The sequence below is a fragment of the Homalodisca vitripennis genome, chromosome 6 (genome assembly GCF_021130785.1).
Source record: "Homalodisca vitripennis isolate AUS2020 chromosome 6, UT_GWSS_2.1, whole genome shotgun sequence".
Lineage (NCBI taxonomy): Eukaryota > Metazoa > Arthropoda > Insecta > Hemiptera > Cicadellidae > Homalodisca > Homalodisca vitripennis.
The window spans coordinates 61638985-61656401 of NC_060212.1; the positions used below are offsets into that span (position 1 = coordinate 61638985).

Below are 17417 nucleotides of genomic sequence, written 5' to 3' on the forward strand. Positions count from 1 at the left end.
AGTTTTAAGCAAAGAGAATCAATGTGGCTGTCCCATGAAAGTTTGTCGTCAAGAATCATTCCAAGGTGCTTCGTTTGTTCAACAGTTGCGATCTTGGGTGTTCCAGAGACTTTGTTCTTGTGCTTACCCAAAATCATCTGTGTTGTCTTCTCTTCGTTAAAGACCAAGTCGTTTGCTATACAGTAATCATGAGCTATGCTGACAGATATGTATGAGGCTATTTCTAAAGCCTCAGCTGATTTGTTGTTGGATAGCAGCACAGTGTCATCAGCATACACGATTGTCTGACTGTAAGGTTCCATGACAACGAACAAGACTGGTCCAAACACAGACTCTTGGGGGACTCCTCTTTTTACTTCTCGTGAAGCAGATTTTATATTTACTGTTCTTCCATTAATAGTCTGTTTCAGTTCTACTATTTGTCTTCGTTCACTTAGATAGCTATGAAACCATTGAAGTGCAGTGTCTTTGATTCCTAGCCTGTCAAGTTTTGTTAAAATTAAACTGTGGTCAAGGCAATCAAATGCTTTGCTAAGATCCAAAAATGTGCTATTAACCGTGTTTCCAGCTTCAATGCAGTCAATAATTTTTTCTACAAGTTCTGTAAGAGCAGTCAATGTTGATTTTTCTGGTAAAAAGCCATGCTGTCCAGCAGGTAAAAGATTATTCAGTTGTAGGTGATGAAAAAGTCGTATTAATACAACTTTCTCAATAACTTTTGAGGCTGTAGGTAATAAGGAAATTGGCCTGAAGTTTTTCATTTCATGTTTCTTTCAGTACAATACAATATGCTAATTATTAAAGTTTTCTGGTATTTCTCCATTGATTCATGTGTTAGGAATGTACAAATGTTTTGCTGTGTGACATTAATTAAAATGCACCAGCAATGAAGTGACTTATAGTTTAAAGAATGAAACTTGCAGTGGACTGCGGAGTGTTGCGGAAAGTGTGCCAGTACGCTACAGACTGGTGCAGCTACCTCGGTGGTAGGCACAAGCTACAAGAGCTGGTGGTGCATCTGGTGCTCAACTGTAACACAGGTGGCGAGCACATCTTCAAGCTGTTCTTGGATGCTGCCCAAGACCCGTACAAGCCTCTCAGTAACAATTCTTGGGAAATACTGGGTAATCAGATAGAAATAAACTTTTCACCATATTAGAATATATTGTATTGTTAGATGAGTTAACAGTTTATTGTAGAACAAGTATTACCTTGTATAAGTTAACCCTTTCCAATTGCATTTCATCTGCCAACTGTCTCCATATTTTTGTAAATTTAGTTCAATATTTTAAGTTACTTTGTTGCAATATTTTTGTTATTATGGCTTCTACTGTTTTATTGGAGTATATTTTGAAAAAATAATTTCTGTATTACGTCTTACACTTTCACTTTTATAATTACTTCATATATTACTGTGTACTGCTTGCTGCTTCACATTAGAAAGCTGTAAACTGTAATGAATCACAATATATAGTTTTTTATGTTTTATTGTTAATTAACTAATTTTTCTATGAATTTATAATTTTACTAGTTTAAAAATTTAAAACTTATAGCAATTAGAGTATTATTCTTATTCTTAGTTATGATAAAATCAATTTTAACTCATTACAATAAATACTGATCAAAATTCATTTTAATTCTATGCATAGTTTACCAACCAGATAGGGGAAAAGTTCAAAGATAAAGTATTGGTATAAAAAACCTTTTTTGCAGATTGGCAAAAAATTGTATTTTCAGTCATAAGCTGGAAGCAAGTGTGTACTGTGAATGAAAGTAAAAATAGTTAACCCTCAAACTAGCAACTAGCAGTACTATAATTCTGTTGTGGCAGGCCATTGTTTGGTGATTTGCAACCTATGCTTAAAACTTTTTAAACAATTATCATAAACCATGTGTTGTTTGTTATTTTTTTCACATAAATTCGTAGAATTTAATTGTGTAAAAAATAATTCAAAATAAAAATTTACACTTTTTTAAAAACAATTTTTAAATATGGGTTTTTTCACAGGATGGGGGATGGTTGAACCTGTCAAGGTAAAATTCTTGTAATAAAAATAGTTATGATAAGTGTATTTTATCATAACTAAGAATAAGAATAATACTTAAATTGCTACAAGTTTTATTTTTATATAATAGTTTTTATTTTCTATATATAAAAGTATGATATACGAGGGTAATTCGGAAAGTAAGGTCCGATTCACGTTAACCAGACAAACAGTAAGCGAGCAGCGAAATGCGCATGCGCCCTGACTCCCGGTATGCATTGCGCGCAGAACGACGCCATTTGCAGTGAAATCGTAGTAGTCTGCTATTTTCTGTGCCTTTTTAAACTGTTTAAAACTATTGAACGTCCCGCCGACTGTGAAATACGGTCTGTTATACGGTTTTTGACAGCAAGGAACGTTTCAGCAGCGGATATTCATCGACAGATAAATTAAGTGTACGGTCAAAATGCAATGAGTGACAGCAAAGTGAGGAAGTGGGTGAGAGCTTTTAAAGATGGACAGGAAAATGTCCATGACGAACCACGATCTGGTCGGCCGTCAGTGATCACCGAAGATTTGGTGAAAGCATTTGATGAAAAAATTTGTGAAGATCGGCAATTCACTGTTTCTTCATTAGCAATAGAATTTCCAAACGTGAGTAGAACCACATTGTTTAAAATTGTTTCTGAAATTTTGGATTTTTGCAAATTGTGCTCACGTTGGGTTCCCAGGCTGCTTACTGAGGAACACAAAAAAAGAAGAATGGGTATTGCTCTTTAATTTTTGATCCAATATCATCAGGAAGGTGATAACCTTTTAGACCACATTATGATGGGTGACGAGACATGGGTTTCCCACATAACCCCAGAAATGAAACGCCAGTCGATGGAGTGGCGTCACCGACATTTGCGTCGTCACTCGACGGCGGCGGCCGACTTCTATGACACCGGCTTTCAAAAACTTGTAGATCGTTATGACAAGTGTTTAAACAAAAGTGGAAATTATGTAGAAAAATAGTGATTGATGTCAGGAATCAAATAAAACAAGTTTTTTGAACAAATCTGTTGTGGTTTTTTTTTAAATAAAAAAACTGACCTTACTTTCCTAATTACCCTCGTAACTTAAAAGTTGTTTTAATATTGACAAAAGTATACATGTTTCAACATACCAATCACTACATGTCATTTACTACATGTAAATAATTAAATTAAATCTTAAGATCAGTTTAAATCAATTATAAACTTGTAGCTAATTGGAATTAATTATAAATAAACAAGAAGTTAAAATTAGTTGTAAATCATTAGTTAGTTGCATGCAAAATATGGTTGGCAGGACATAAAAGTTTTTAAACAGTATAAGATTTTTAGCTCTAGATTTGTTTGCTCACTTAACCCATCTGATGTGAATGAGTTTGTGTGCAGAGCTGGTGTTGCGAGAGATGAGCCAGAAGCTGCGGATGAGGTCCAGGCCACTGCCTTTGCTCAGCTGTGTCCACCAAAACATCTCCTCTCTACAGCCTCTGTTGTTAAGTGACCAGCCATTGCGCACCCACACCATCGTGGCCCTGCTCACTCAGCTAGGTGAGTAGGAAAACAAGTTTATCTAAACTTTTCGAATTTTTAAAATCTATACAGTATTTTATTTTTTGTAGAGGAGATGTCGATCTCCTTTTAAGCCTTGTTTTGCCCATTCTCGTGGGCCACTGGCCTGTGTGGGGATCTTATTAAACAGAATAAAGGGGAGAGTCGATACAGTACAAGGTTGATGGTACTGATAAAAAATAAATAAGAGTATTTAAAACGTAGGTTGGCAAGATTGGAACCTGGTAGCGAGCAGTTTGACTTACCTGCTGCTACACGCCACCAGTGACACACAGTTGGCTGCACTGATTCAGCTAGTGGAGTCTCACAATGGAACTCGGAGCCTTAACAAGGCCGTCTCGCTCTCGCTTACTTCCTGCCATCCTCCCTTCGGCAACAGCCAGCACCAGTTGTGGTTCAACATGGAGAAACTGCTTAAGTAAGTGCTAATGATGTATAAAACTAGCTAATTTCAATCAGTAAAAATAAAATAATGTAAAAATGTTTATCGCCAAAATTATATTTTCACTCTGCTTCCCCAAATAATGTTATGGTTATTTGCAAGAATTGGTATCATTCCAGTTTACACCTCGTTGCAAATAAGTATTAAAATCTCTCCTTGTGTATGTAGTGAAAATATGATTTCTAAAAAGTGGCTCAAGCTGTATGGTATGAGCTGCACCAGTGTATCAGGTTTGAAATTTACAGCACATATGAAAACTAACAAATCTTTTATATTAGAAAGAACTAATGCATAATCAAATTATTCATGCTATGTGCACATTAAAGTTTAGCAATGTAATTATATCATACTTACTTATCAACAGTAGAAATAGACTTAAACATTTTTCTGCTTGTCAATATAAAGTACATTTGAGATTTTTGGTGCAGGTGGGAGATGAGTAACAATCAACTGTACAACGTGGCGGTGACTGCGGTGAGGGACAGCATGTGCACTGTGGCGAGGGCCCTCACCTTCTCCTCATCGATAGCAGTGAGCCATGCGATCGCCGCTGTCATAGAGCGGACTCTGACCACTCAGCCTCGTCCTCTACAGATACAGACTAGCCTGTGGTGTACTCATGCCGTCATACACTACTTCTTCTACACACTTGAACATGACGGTTAGTGCTATAGCGTTTATTGTTAGTAGAGCTGACCGATTAATAGCCTAATTTTCAAATTTAACTCAAGAAAATTCATTATTTTAAGGTTTATTATATTCTCTTTAAGCTGGTAAGGAACATGTATTTAAACATAAAGTTGATCACAAGTACGTAAAAAAATCAATAATGTTAGGAAATAAAATTAACTTTTATTAAAAAAAAAATACTATTTCTGTCAAAAAAGTCAACAATGTTGCTAATGACCTTGTGTCCCACAAATGTATTTATATTTTTGTTTAGCCACCAGATGAGTTATTTATAAAAAATCTTAATAGTCTATCTTAAAATTTTGACATTTATCACCAATAGAAAGAAAATGGTGTCTAATTGCAGCAATTAAATCTAATGCAGTAATTAAATCTAGAACTATGACAGCTATTGAAATCTGTAGTTCTGTTTAATAAACATCATTATACAGGGTGATTCATGAAGTTCTCCCCCCACTTCTACAGCACATTGTACTAGTAAAAATAATGAAAAAATGTTATATAAACATAGGTCCGAAAACGCTTCGTTAGCGAGTTACAGCTAGCGAAAGATTTCGCCTGAATTCCTGGGTAAAGAGTAAAATAAAGCTATACTGAACTTTTGGAAAGGTTAATTAAGTAAGAAATATCGTGGATTCTTATGTATTTTTACCTGATAAAGCTAATAAAATAGGTTTCAGAACTGTACCTGTAGTAGTTTTTGAGGGATTCAGGGTTAAATGCAAAAAATTGGAGCACGAAACAATGTTTTTTTAAGTTTGATGTACAATAACTTTGTTAAATTTGTAATAAATACATAAAATCAACAAACATTAATTGTAGAGAATTTGATTATTGATATAATCAAAGTCTAAAATAAAACAGAAATAAGTACCAAAAAATCGATTTTATTCAGTATAATACATTACTAGCTGTAAAGAAATACCGTACGGTATTTAGTTAAAATAAAACAAAAACAAAATGTTTGTTCCTTAATGATGAGATAAATTGAGAAAACAAGATTAACTGTTAAATAAATTTGTTTGTAAATAAAAATATCATGTTTTATTACGTTGTATTTTTTTTTTAAATAAAAATTTACATCAAATGTTCGAAAATAAATGAAGCAAACATTTTCCCATTATTGTTTACTAATCATAGAAATGCAGTTTTTTGTTTTATTAATTTCTAAGTTGGTAACGCACGAATAACAGCTGATCAACAATGGTATTCTGTACTGTTACGTTAGAACTGTGTATTAGTGGTGTTTTGCAAGCTACAGCAGGAGATCGGGTTCTGTGAATCGTGTTATTAAATGCAATTTGTCTGTGAGTTATAATTCGATTGTTTATTCAGCGAAAAAAAGCCTTACTTATTTACATCAGAGGAATACGCTGATATGGTTTTTATTTTGGGTTACTGTAATGATAATGCTAGAGCTGCTGTAGAAGAATATGAACTACGTTACCCTAATAGGAGGATTCCAGATACCAAAACAATTTCAGGAACTTTTCGTACTCTTCGGGAAACAGGATCACTACCAAGTACTAGAACCAATTATGAACGAGCTGTCCAACTTGATGATGATATTGTTATTAATGCTGTTCATCGCAGTCCAGGTGTAAGTACACGACGTATTTCTAGGTGGATAGGAGTTTCGCAGTCAACGGCATGGAGGTCACTTAATCGAAACAAATTTTATCCGTTTTATAAACAAAAGGTTCAACATCTACAGCTAGGGGATGGTCCGCTTCGCTTGGAGTTTTGCAACTTTTTGAATATTAATAATCAACTCTACAAGTGTATTTTGTTTACGGATGAGGCACAATTCACTCGGGATGGTGTCAATAACTTGCACAATGAACACTCATGGGCAGAAGAAAATCCACATGAGGTAGTGGAACAGAACTTTCAACACCGATTTAGCGTCAATGTCTGGTGTGGCCTTTTGCACAATCGGCTGATTGGACCTTTCATATTACCTGGACGCCTAAATGCTGAGTTCTATTTGCATTTCCTTCAAGAAGAGTTGCCGCAGCTGTTAGAGAATGTTCCTTTACATCTCAGACAAAATTTGTACTTCCAGCATGACGGAACACCTCCCCACTTTTCACGTGCCGTTTCTGCTTACTTAAATCATCAATTTCCTGGACACTGGATTGGTCGTGGAGGGCCTCACCCTTGGCCACCAGATCTATCTCCATTGGATTATTGCATCTGGGGATGGATGAAAGATATTGTATACAAGACAAAAGTGAATTCTCGTGATGAATTAATTGCCCGTATTATGGATTCGGCTGTGCAGATACAGGGAAGTCCTGAAAAATTAAGAAACGCAACAAAAGCAATACACAAACGTGCTGCAAAATGTATTGATAATGATGGCCTCATTTTCGAACATCTATTATAAAAAGGTGCGTACGGTTGGCCCAACCTGATTAATTTTGCTTAAAACTATTAATGTATTATCTAGATAAATAAAAATGAATTTCCGTTCATTAGTCTCGCTAAAACTCGAGAACGGCTGAACCGATTTGGCTAATTTTGGTCTTAAAATGTTCGTGGAAGTCCAGGGAAGGTTTAAACGATGAGAAAATATAACAAAATTGCAAGGAAAATACTAAAAACGACAATTTGATTTTCCCATACAAACTGTTCTTACCTGTCAAACGTTTGATTGATGTTTATGTTTCGATAATTAGTTTAACAGCTGTAACAAATACAAATGACGAAGTGTTTCAGTATCATATGTTTCCTTACTACTGCATGCAATTTTGGGTAAAACAGCTGTCGCCATTATAGGTTAACATTATTAGTGCAAGAAAACACTAATATCAGATACTGCTTACAATGACGAGAAGAAAACGACCTAACATAGGTCGTCGAAGTAGATCGAATGTGCGGCGAGCTACCTCACGCGCTGGTGACCAGCAAGAGACTGATAATGATAACAGTTGTATTGGTATGGCACATTTGCGTTCTACAGTAAATCAGAATGAAGTGGATAGACAAAGAATGCAACGAGTTCGGGCACATCGATCACAACAGCAGCGAGCCCGGGAAAAGGAAATTGACCAATTCCGCAAACGCAATGCTCCTGTGAACCTGGAACGAGCAGCAATCTCCTACGATCCAGAAATCGATAATAGTGCCGACAAATACAGTACATCCAAATAACGCTGAATGTTATTATCTTAGATTGTTATGGGTGAATGTTCGTGGTCCGACATCGTTTCAACAATTGAGAACAGTTGATGGACATCTGTGTGTTACTTACCGTGAGGCGTGTCAACTATTACAGTTACTCGAGGATGATTTACATTGGGATAATACGCTCAAGGATTCCATCATATCTTCACCACATCAAATTCGAACATTGTTTGCGATTATAATATCCACATGTTTCCCTTCGAATCCGGAAGATTTGTGGATGAAATATAGGGATGACATGTTTGACGATGTGCTACATCGTGTGCGATGTCAAACTTCGAATCCTACACTACTAATTAATGCGGAAATTTACAATTAGACATTGATCATGATAGAATATATGTGTTTATTGATGGCAAATAAAGTACTGTCGTGTTTGGGACTGACAGCACCCAATATTTTATGTCGAAGATTTTTGTTACTCATGGTAAAGTATATCTTTATATGTTTACGCACCGCAAAAAAAGACAAAAAATATAGTTTACCAGAAAGCTTTAAATTGATTACCTGTATTGATTGCCTTTTTTCCAATATGATAATGATGATAATTTGACAATAAATGTGTTATATTTAATGTATGCAAAAATGTCATTGTTTATCATTTCTGATTCCAGGTGCTGAAACCAACAAAAAAGTCAGCTCTATTAATTTTTATTCATACAGATTCGTGATGCTATTAATGCCGTTGCAAATGCAGAAAATGTGGAAAAAATTACAATTTTGCCGGCCACTTACATTGGAAGCCCGCGCCACATGCACGAATACGCGCAAGATGCGATGTCGTATGTTAGAAAATATGGCCGTCCAGACCTATTTATTACATTCACCTGTAACTCACAATGGATGGAAATTAAGAAAAAATTGCTACACGGCCAAACACCAATTGATAGGCATGACATCACTGCCAGAATGTTTAAGCAAAAATTAAAATCTTTAATAAATTTCATTATAAAGCATCGTGTGTATGGCCAAGTACGTTGTTGGGTGTACTCTGTTGAGTGGCAAAAGCGTGGTCTGCCACATGCGCACATATTAGTTTGGTTAGTTGAAAAATTAAGGTCAGAAGACATTGATTCCATAATTTCAGCCGAGATTCCCGATGAAACACTTGACCCAAAATTGCATGCAGTAGTAAGTAAACATATGATACATGGACCTTGCGGAGTTTTCAACAACAACTCCCCCTGTATGGTCGACGGCAAGTGTTCTAAGCGATACCCTAGAGCACTGATTGCTGAAACCATCTCGGGAAATGATGGTTACCCGTTGTATCGTCGGCAATCAGTTGAGGACGGTGGGCGATCTGTAATTGTGAAGATAAAAGGACAAAATTTTGATGTAGATAATCGTTGGATTGTGCCGTACTCGCCAATATTGTCCAAAACTTTTGAAACTCACATCAATGTGGAATTTTGTAACTCTGTCAAATTGATAAAGTACATATGTAAATATGTTAACAAAGGTAGCGACATGGCCAAGAGGTAAGTGAAACGAAGTTCACCGGGTCAGCTAGTACTGAATAAAATCGATTTTTTGGTACTTATTTCTGTTTTATTTTAGACTTTGATTATATCAATAATTAAATTCTCTACAATTAATGTTTGTTGATTTTATGTATTTATTACCAATTTAACAAAGTTATTGTACATCAAACTTAAAAAAACATTGTTTCGTGCCCCAATATTTTGCATTTAACCCTGAATCCCTCAAAAACTACTACAGGTACAGTTCTGAAACCTATTTTATTAGCTTTATCAGGTAAAAATACATAAGAATCCACGATATTTCTTACTTAATTAACCTTTCCAAAAGTTCAGTATGGCTTTATTTTACTCTTTACCCAGGAATTCAGGCGAAATCTTTCGCTAGCTGTAACTCGCTAACGAAGCGTTTTCGGACCTATGTTTATATAACATTTTTTCATTATTTTTACTAGTACAATGTCCTGTAGAAGTGGGGGGAGAACTTCATGAATCACCCTGTATTTCTGCCATGCTGTCGGCACCTGCCATTTTGTTTCTATTGTAGATATCAACGTCCATGTTTTAAGGTACATTTTAAAAGATATTTCAAAAATTTATAAAAATAATCATAAACGTGTATAGACTACTTATCTGATGACTGTTCTGAAATATAAAATATTGTTTTGGGACATATGGTATAAGACACTACAACAGTGCACCATTTATTAATTCTGTATGAATGAATTCCATACATTTTTTACTGTAGCAAATATTAATGAACAAATGTTAAATTACAAGCTTATACAAAATATTATACATAATGTAAGTATTTTCCAACTGTTATACAAATGATGTAGTTATTCAAACAAATATTATACATAATTTTATAAATATAAAATTTTGAATAATTGACAAGTTTTTAAATTTAACTGCTGTAATTTTTATATTGGAACAAATGTTATAAATTTTTTCTATAAAAATTTAGTTCAAAGGCTTGTGATTTATATTTTTACAAAAGTATAATATGAGGTATGGCTATTAAATAACGGGACTGATATTGTAAAAAAAATTATTTTCATTTTAAACATAATAATTACTTATTATCACCTTCAATATACACCCCTTCTCTATCCCTGCAACGCTCCATGCGAATTTTCCATTGTTGAAAGTCATCTTCTGTCAACTCTTTCAGGAGTCTTGCCGCTTTTTCTTGAACAGCTTATACGGATTCAAATCTCGTACCTTTCAATGCAGATTTCACCTTAGGGAAAAGATAAAAGTCGCATGGTGCTAGGTCTGGCGAGTAAGGTGGATGTTCTAACACTGGGATGCTGTACTTGGTCAGGAACCGCTTGACAGATAACACGGAATGAGCTGGCGCATTGTCTTGGTGCAAAATCCATGATTTGTCCTTCCACATTTCGGGTCGTTTTTTTCTTACTCTTTCACGTAGTTTATTAAGTACCTCAAGATAGTAATGTTGATTAATTGTTTGACCTTCAGGAACCCAGTGAAGGTACACAATCCCACGAATGTCAAAAAAAAACAATCATCATTGCTTTAAACTTTGACTTGCTCATTCTTGCTTTTTTGGCTCTCGGTGATGTTGAGGTCTTCCAATGCATGGATTGGCGCTTCGTTTCCGGATCATAAGTAAAAAACCATGATTCATCATATGTTATTATTCTTTCCAATAAATTTGGGTAATTTTCAATGGCATTCAAAGTGTCAGTACAAAAATTTTTACGAGCTGCTTGTTGATCAATCGTAAGAATTTTTGGTACCATTTTTGCACACACTTTTCGCATGTTCAAATTGTCATGTAAAATTTGCCGTACACATTCTTTATCAATGCCTACAGATTCAGCAACTGCACGAATGCTTAATCATCGGTCAGACAGAATCAAATTAGCAACTTTTTCGACATTGTCTTCCGTTTTTGATGTTGAAGGACGACCTGGCCGCGAATCACCTGTCACGTCTTGTCGACCATCTTGAAAACGCTTAAACCATTCAAAAACACGAGTCCGCGATAAACATTCAATGACATACACTTCTTTTAGTAAATTATAGGTTTCGGTAGCGGTTTTTCCAAGTTTAACGTGAAATTTAATAACAATTCGTTGCTCTATTATTACGCTAACCATTTTTCCGGCAAAACAAAATAACAACACTTACATAAATGAAGGTTATGACACAACGATGTTGTTTACAGAAACGAGACTAACTGCATTCTGAAGAGGAAGTCTCAAACTACACAGCTGTTGGCCATTGTTGGTTGGCGCATGCGCACTCGTTCCACTGCAGCGTCAGTCCCGTTATTTAATAGCCATACCTCGTATATTTGTCAATACTCCATTTATCTGCTATATTGAGATTCTGCTGAAATAGAACCCATATGCAGGATAATCAGTAATGGGTGACCTCAGCTCCGTAGTTCTCATAAGTCACATGGTTTTCTCTTCTACTCCCGGTTTACATCTAACTCCTAACATAAGAATTGTTCATCCCCAACACTCACATGTGTTACTGTGTGACACAGTGAAGTTTTTACATGATTCGGTAGTGAATGGTAAACAGCTGCATTATTGTGTACAATGCTGACTCGAGCAGTTACACTGAAGTACAAGCGAACATTGATTGAAAATTGTGATAAGATGTGACAACTGCATGATGGATTTCAAATCATATGTTACGGTATGGTTAATTTGAATAACATTCTTCCAGGAGTACATTGGCAATATAACAATTTGAGAAAATTACAGATTTAATTCAATGATAATTTAGTACTGATGATTACTTTACACAAATTATAAAAAAAAATTAAAGTATAAGCTAACTTTAGAGGATTACAAGTTAGAACCTTTTGTGATAGAATTGAAAATGATTGTGAGCCAACATATAATGATGTACAGATGGTATGAGCAAGTTGCGAGGCTGTCGCACAGCCTGCAAGCTGCTGTCCTGGCTCTGTACTACACAAGCAGCTGCACGACCCGCGGCACTCAGAACTCTGGTGGAGGCTGTACTCGAGTCCCCGCACAGCACTCTCTTTGGCAGTGTGGCGCCTGGCAACATCAGTGGCAACCCTCCTCCTGTCTCTTTACTACAGGAGAATCTCAAACAGGTGAAATTTAGAATTCTTCAACTGTTATTTATGGAACAAGTTCAAGAGAGTTGAATTGTTCCGTACAATAGTTTTCTGTACTGGACTCAGTTGATGATGATACAACTAAATATATCTTTTGCATCGAACATTTCTTTGAGATGTGAAAACCACAAAAATGTTGTAATACACGAGGGCTATCCAGGAAGAAGATTACGTTTTGATATAAACAAAAATTGTATTATACACATTTTAAAGTGATACTAAAATACTATTTTTCAACAAGTCACCATACAAATTTAGGCATTTACCACAGCGGTGAATTAGTTTTGAAATTCCAGCATTATAAAATTCTGCCTCCTGAGACTTTAACCAGGTAGTCACAGCCTCCTGTACTTCCATATCGTCATCAAGGCACTGCGTCACAAGTCAGGAAACAGGTGTAGTCGCTGAATGCGTGGTCCAGACTGCAAGACGGGTGTGGAAACATTTCCCACTTAAAAGCATGCATGAATCTTGAGTCCGATTTGCTGTGTGTTGTTGGAAGTTTTTGTGCAAAAATAAAATTTTCCAACTTCACTTTTCTCTAAGGTTGTTTTTGTTGTTCTTAACTTTTGCAAGATTTCACAATACCTCGCAGAATTTATGGTTGTGCCACGTTCTAAGAAATCAACAAAAAGAAATCCTTTCCTGTCCCCAAAACAGTTGCCATAATCTTCTGTGCCGACAATGTTTGCATGTATTTACTTGGTTTTTGGGGAGAATGTGTGCCCCCACTCCATAGTCTGTAATTTGGTTGCGAAATCGTATGTTTGACCCAAGTCTTGTCTCCTGTAATGATTCGATTGAGCGACGAGTTACCATCTTTTTCATAAGTGTCCAAAAATGTCAATGAAGCAGCCATATGCTGATTTTTATGGTTTTCTGTTAAGATTTTTGCTACCCAACTTGCAAAAAATATATGGTAACATAACATCTGTATAACAATTTCTTGTAACAAACTTCTTGAAATTTGAGGAAACCTAAGTGAGAGTTCTGTTATTGTGAATCTAATATTCGTCATCATGCACATTATTACGACCATTTCATCACATTGTTCCCATAAACTTCACAGAGTTGGTGTTACATTTCAGAGTGGTTTATTGTGCTTAGCCAACAAAAACCGTATTACCAACTGCACTTCACAACTCGCAGGATTTTAAATTGTGTCACACATTTTGAAGTGCTATTGCAGAACAACAAGGAGCGACAATAACCTATCACTAGCACGGCTGGATACTCACTGAACGAAGTAATGCCCTGACATCAAAATGGCCTCGATAGTCCCGCCCATAGCGGCCACAGAGTGAAATGTAATCTGCTATCTGGATAGCTCTTATATGTATAAGACCAGAAAAGATGAATTAATTGCATCCAAGCTATTTTGAGTTGGATTACCATAGCACGCTTAAGCATTTATATGATTATGTAACGTTTTAATATATAATTGTGTGCTTTATTAAACAAGTAATTGGAATCAGATTGTAAGAAATCTCTATCAGTATAATCATTTAATTATAGTTTTAGTTCATTGTTATTGTAATTTAAAGAATCTTACTTAACGTTAAAGAAAATAAATACAATTATTTAATGTAACTTATGTAGAATAGTAGTTTTTCTTGTAAAATATTTTGAAATTCAACATTTTATTTTGTGACCTGATTTCATAGCAATTTTATTTTTGTTCAGACTTCAGGTACGGCGATGGCTCAGAAGCACCTCTCTGTGTTCCACGCTGGGGTGATTGGCTACGGTTTGCGCACACCCGCAGACCAGTGCAGGCTGCCTGAGGCAACTATACGCAGTAACACTCGGTTGCTTGTCTCAGCAATCACTGCGTGTTGCCAGGACTCGAATCAGTTGGCGCTAGACGCAGTTACCAACCTAGCCTTGCTGCTCGTGGAGTTACTCTCTCCGGATGTCATGTACAACGGTCTGCCTTGGCCTGAGGAGGACTTCTGCAAGGTGAGATACAATCTAATACAATTGTAAATTTTAACCCGGCTGAAATGAAGATGAATTGTCGCTGTCAAAGTTATTGCTATGATAATGTCGTAACAGTCTATTACGCTTACGCATGTTCACACTTGAGATATGGAGTAATGTTTTGGGGAAATTCTGTTGTTAAACTCAATTTTTTTGTCAGAAAAGTATTGTAAGGACAATGTTCAACCTGAAACCCAGAGATTCCTGTAAACAAATTTCGTAAATGAATTAACACTCATCAATTTACACTTTTTAATGTTTAGTTTTTCAAAAACATAATGTAAGCACCTTTCCCAATAAATGTAGTTGTTGATTGTTTTGACATAGTGATTATCAGTATCCAATATACAGACTTAAACTGTATGAGGAAGCAGCTTATTACTCCGTCACGATACTTTTTTAATGTCCTTCCAATCCATCCAAAGTGCAAAGACAGTGTGAAATTTTGTAAAGCTTTCCTCACACACCACCTCATAAGCAAGGCGTTTTACTGTGGCCAAATTTTTAAACTATGCATACGTAGTTTGTGTTAATTAGTCTATAGATTTTTTAAAGTTTGTGGTTATTGTACCTGATATTAAGTATATATTTATTGGTTATATTTAGCTAATGCAGCTAATAAATTAAAAAAAAAAAAACTCTTTAAACACTTAATACTTGCAATCTTCTCTCTATAATTATTTTTTGCAGGCCCCTGGACATAATAAATTTAAAATTTTTACCTGACGTGCTATCAAACAAAATCTAGACTTTTGGAAGAGAAAGGTTTTTAATCTGACAAACAAGCTATGGTGGGTAGAAATTTTATGAGGTCTCATTAAGTGAATGGTCACTGCATAGATTCTCATGACAGAACTGAAGCAATACATAATGACTGTAGTTACAGAGTTGATTGGAGGAATTGGTAATCATCCAGTGTTCTTGTTTGATAATTGCTATTGTATTTTGTTTGGGGGTCGATTTATTGTGTAATAAAGAAGCAATATCGCAATCAAGTGAAAAAGCTAAAGAATTTTGAAATGAAAAAATGTGGTTCTGTAGAATGGAATAATACACAATTGGAATCAGAAACTTTGAATACAATTCAATGTTTTAGTCTTGTGATTAGTACGAATAGTATCAATAACTGTGCTGTGCAGGTAACGGTGGAAAGGGACCTGTACATCGCTCAGAGGTTGCGCAGTGCACCAGTGGTGTGGTCATTGCTGCGTGTAGTGGCATCACACCGGCCGGCACTGTGCTACTGCTCGGTGTTGCTGCGCGCAGCAGCGGCTGTGGCAGTGGGCCGGTGGCTGGCTGCGGCACAACAAGGCAAAGGCCCTGGAGAGGACACGGCACTCGTCAACCGGACTGTCACATTGCTGGAGATAATGTCTCTGGGTCAACTACTACCACCTCCACTGTCCAGCATAGCACTGGCTGTGCCTCACCTGCCACCACAACAGGTATGGTGGTCACTGACTTTTGGAACTTTAACTCCAGTCAATTTCTGCAGTGTTAGTGCTGTGATTTATTTTTATTCTGTGTCTCTGGCTAAAGAGCATTTCATTGTTCCTGTTGTAGGTCAATTTGCAAATATATCTAAGGTTTTATGTAGAATTGGTATATATTTCAAAGTTAGACATCATCATTAGCACATCTCCAAAAGAAAAATGTGCTATAATTCATTTTAACCCTTTTAGTGCTAAGGGGTCCGGCGCATTGCCATACCCAAGAGTGCTAAGCATTTTAGTGCATAAATGCAGAGTTTTAGTCAATTCCTTACTATTTCCTTATTTGAGGTCATATCTTGTTACCTTTTTTATGCTTTGAAGATAAATAACCAATAAACAGAAATAAATACAAAAAAATACATTTGTACATATTGGGATTGTTATAAAAAAAATTTAAATTGTAAATGTTTTTTATATAGTTTTTGTTTTTACTTTAGTATACAATTTTAGTATGTAAACAATTTTATATTATTTTTCTAATGCTACCATCAGAAAGAGCAACTAAAACTAAAAACAAATTCCATATGTTTTATTTTATTTTTACACAACAAATAAGAAGTGTGGATGAAAAATAAAATATGTTGTCCGCGCCAAAGTTTGTCCTACATGTAATATTTAAAACGTTCAAGAGAAAAAAGTAATACACTTACTATTATTAGCATAAATACTTTACTAACTTTATTATTATTTATAAAAAAAGAAATTCAAGCACAGTTAACTCTTCTTTTACCTAAATTTGTTTTATTCAGTAGTAAAACTATAAACAAGGTGAAGTAATTTGATGTTCTTATCAGACATTAGTTTGTAACTTAGTAAAATATAATACACACGGAAAACACAAATGAAAAATCAAGTAATTCAATGATTTAGAATACTAATGAAGTAGTATTTCACAATTCTAACACAATTTAATGGATAAAATAAGATAAAACAGAGTAAATAAAGCACAGCGTTAGTTCGCTTGCAACGTAAACATCTGAACTGACCTTCTTTTTATTTCACGTCAAAGACGTATGAACAGCTGGTCGTCGGCAATCAAATATAGTTACTGTATGGCTTTTGGATGAACTGTCATCGTTTACAGCCAGTAAATTGCATAAACTGAACTAATATATATATATAAATACACTGTGTCTACAATGTAGACGCTGTAGCACTAAAAGGGTTAAAAAATTGGTGCCTCATGTGATTTTTCACTATTATAATCTAAGTTTCTTGGTTTCCATCATGTAAAAATATGGCTAGCACAATTAAAATCTTGTCAATTTTAGTTTTACATCTGTTGACTAAAGTTACTTTTAAGTACCTACTCAAAATTTTAATTTTTAGTGATATTTTGATACACTTCGAATAGGAAAACATATGACGGTCAAAAACACTGGCCGAGTAAGCTTTGACCTTAAACTAAAACATTTAAAGTTTG

The 17417-nt window shown here is 35.4% G+C and overlaps 1 protein-coding gene across 1 annotated transcript in view; it reads left to right on the plus strand.

Moving 5' to 3' along the window:
- The window catches only part of LOC124364372 (integrator complex subunit 5-like), a 35104-nt gene that overhangs the window by 14477 nt on the left and 3210 nt on the right, over nucleotides 1-17417 (plus strand). Inside the window, exons 8-14 of the mRNA XM_046819775.1 lie at nucleotides 924-1124; nucleotides 3407-3565; nucleotides 3791-4004; nucleotides 4457-4689; nucleotides 12286-12497; nucleotides 14205-14480; nucleotides 15641-15946. Coding sequence (XP_046675731.1) covers nucleotides 924-1124; nucleotides 3407-3565; nucleotides 3791-4004; nucleotides 4457-4689; nucleotides 12286-12497; nucleotides 14205-14480; nucleotides 15641-15946 — 1601 coding nt within the window. The remainder of the gene's footprint in view (nucleotides 1-923; nucleotides 1125-3406; nucleotides 3566-3790; nucleotides 4005-4456; nucleotides 4690-12285; nucleotides 12498-14204; nucleotides 14481-15640; nucleotides 15947-17417) is intronic.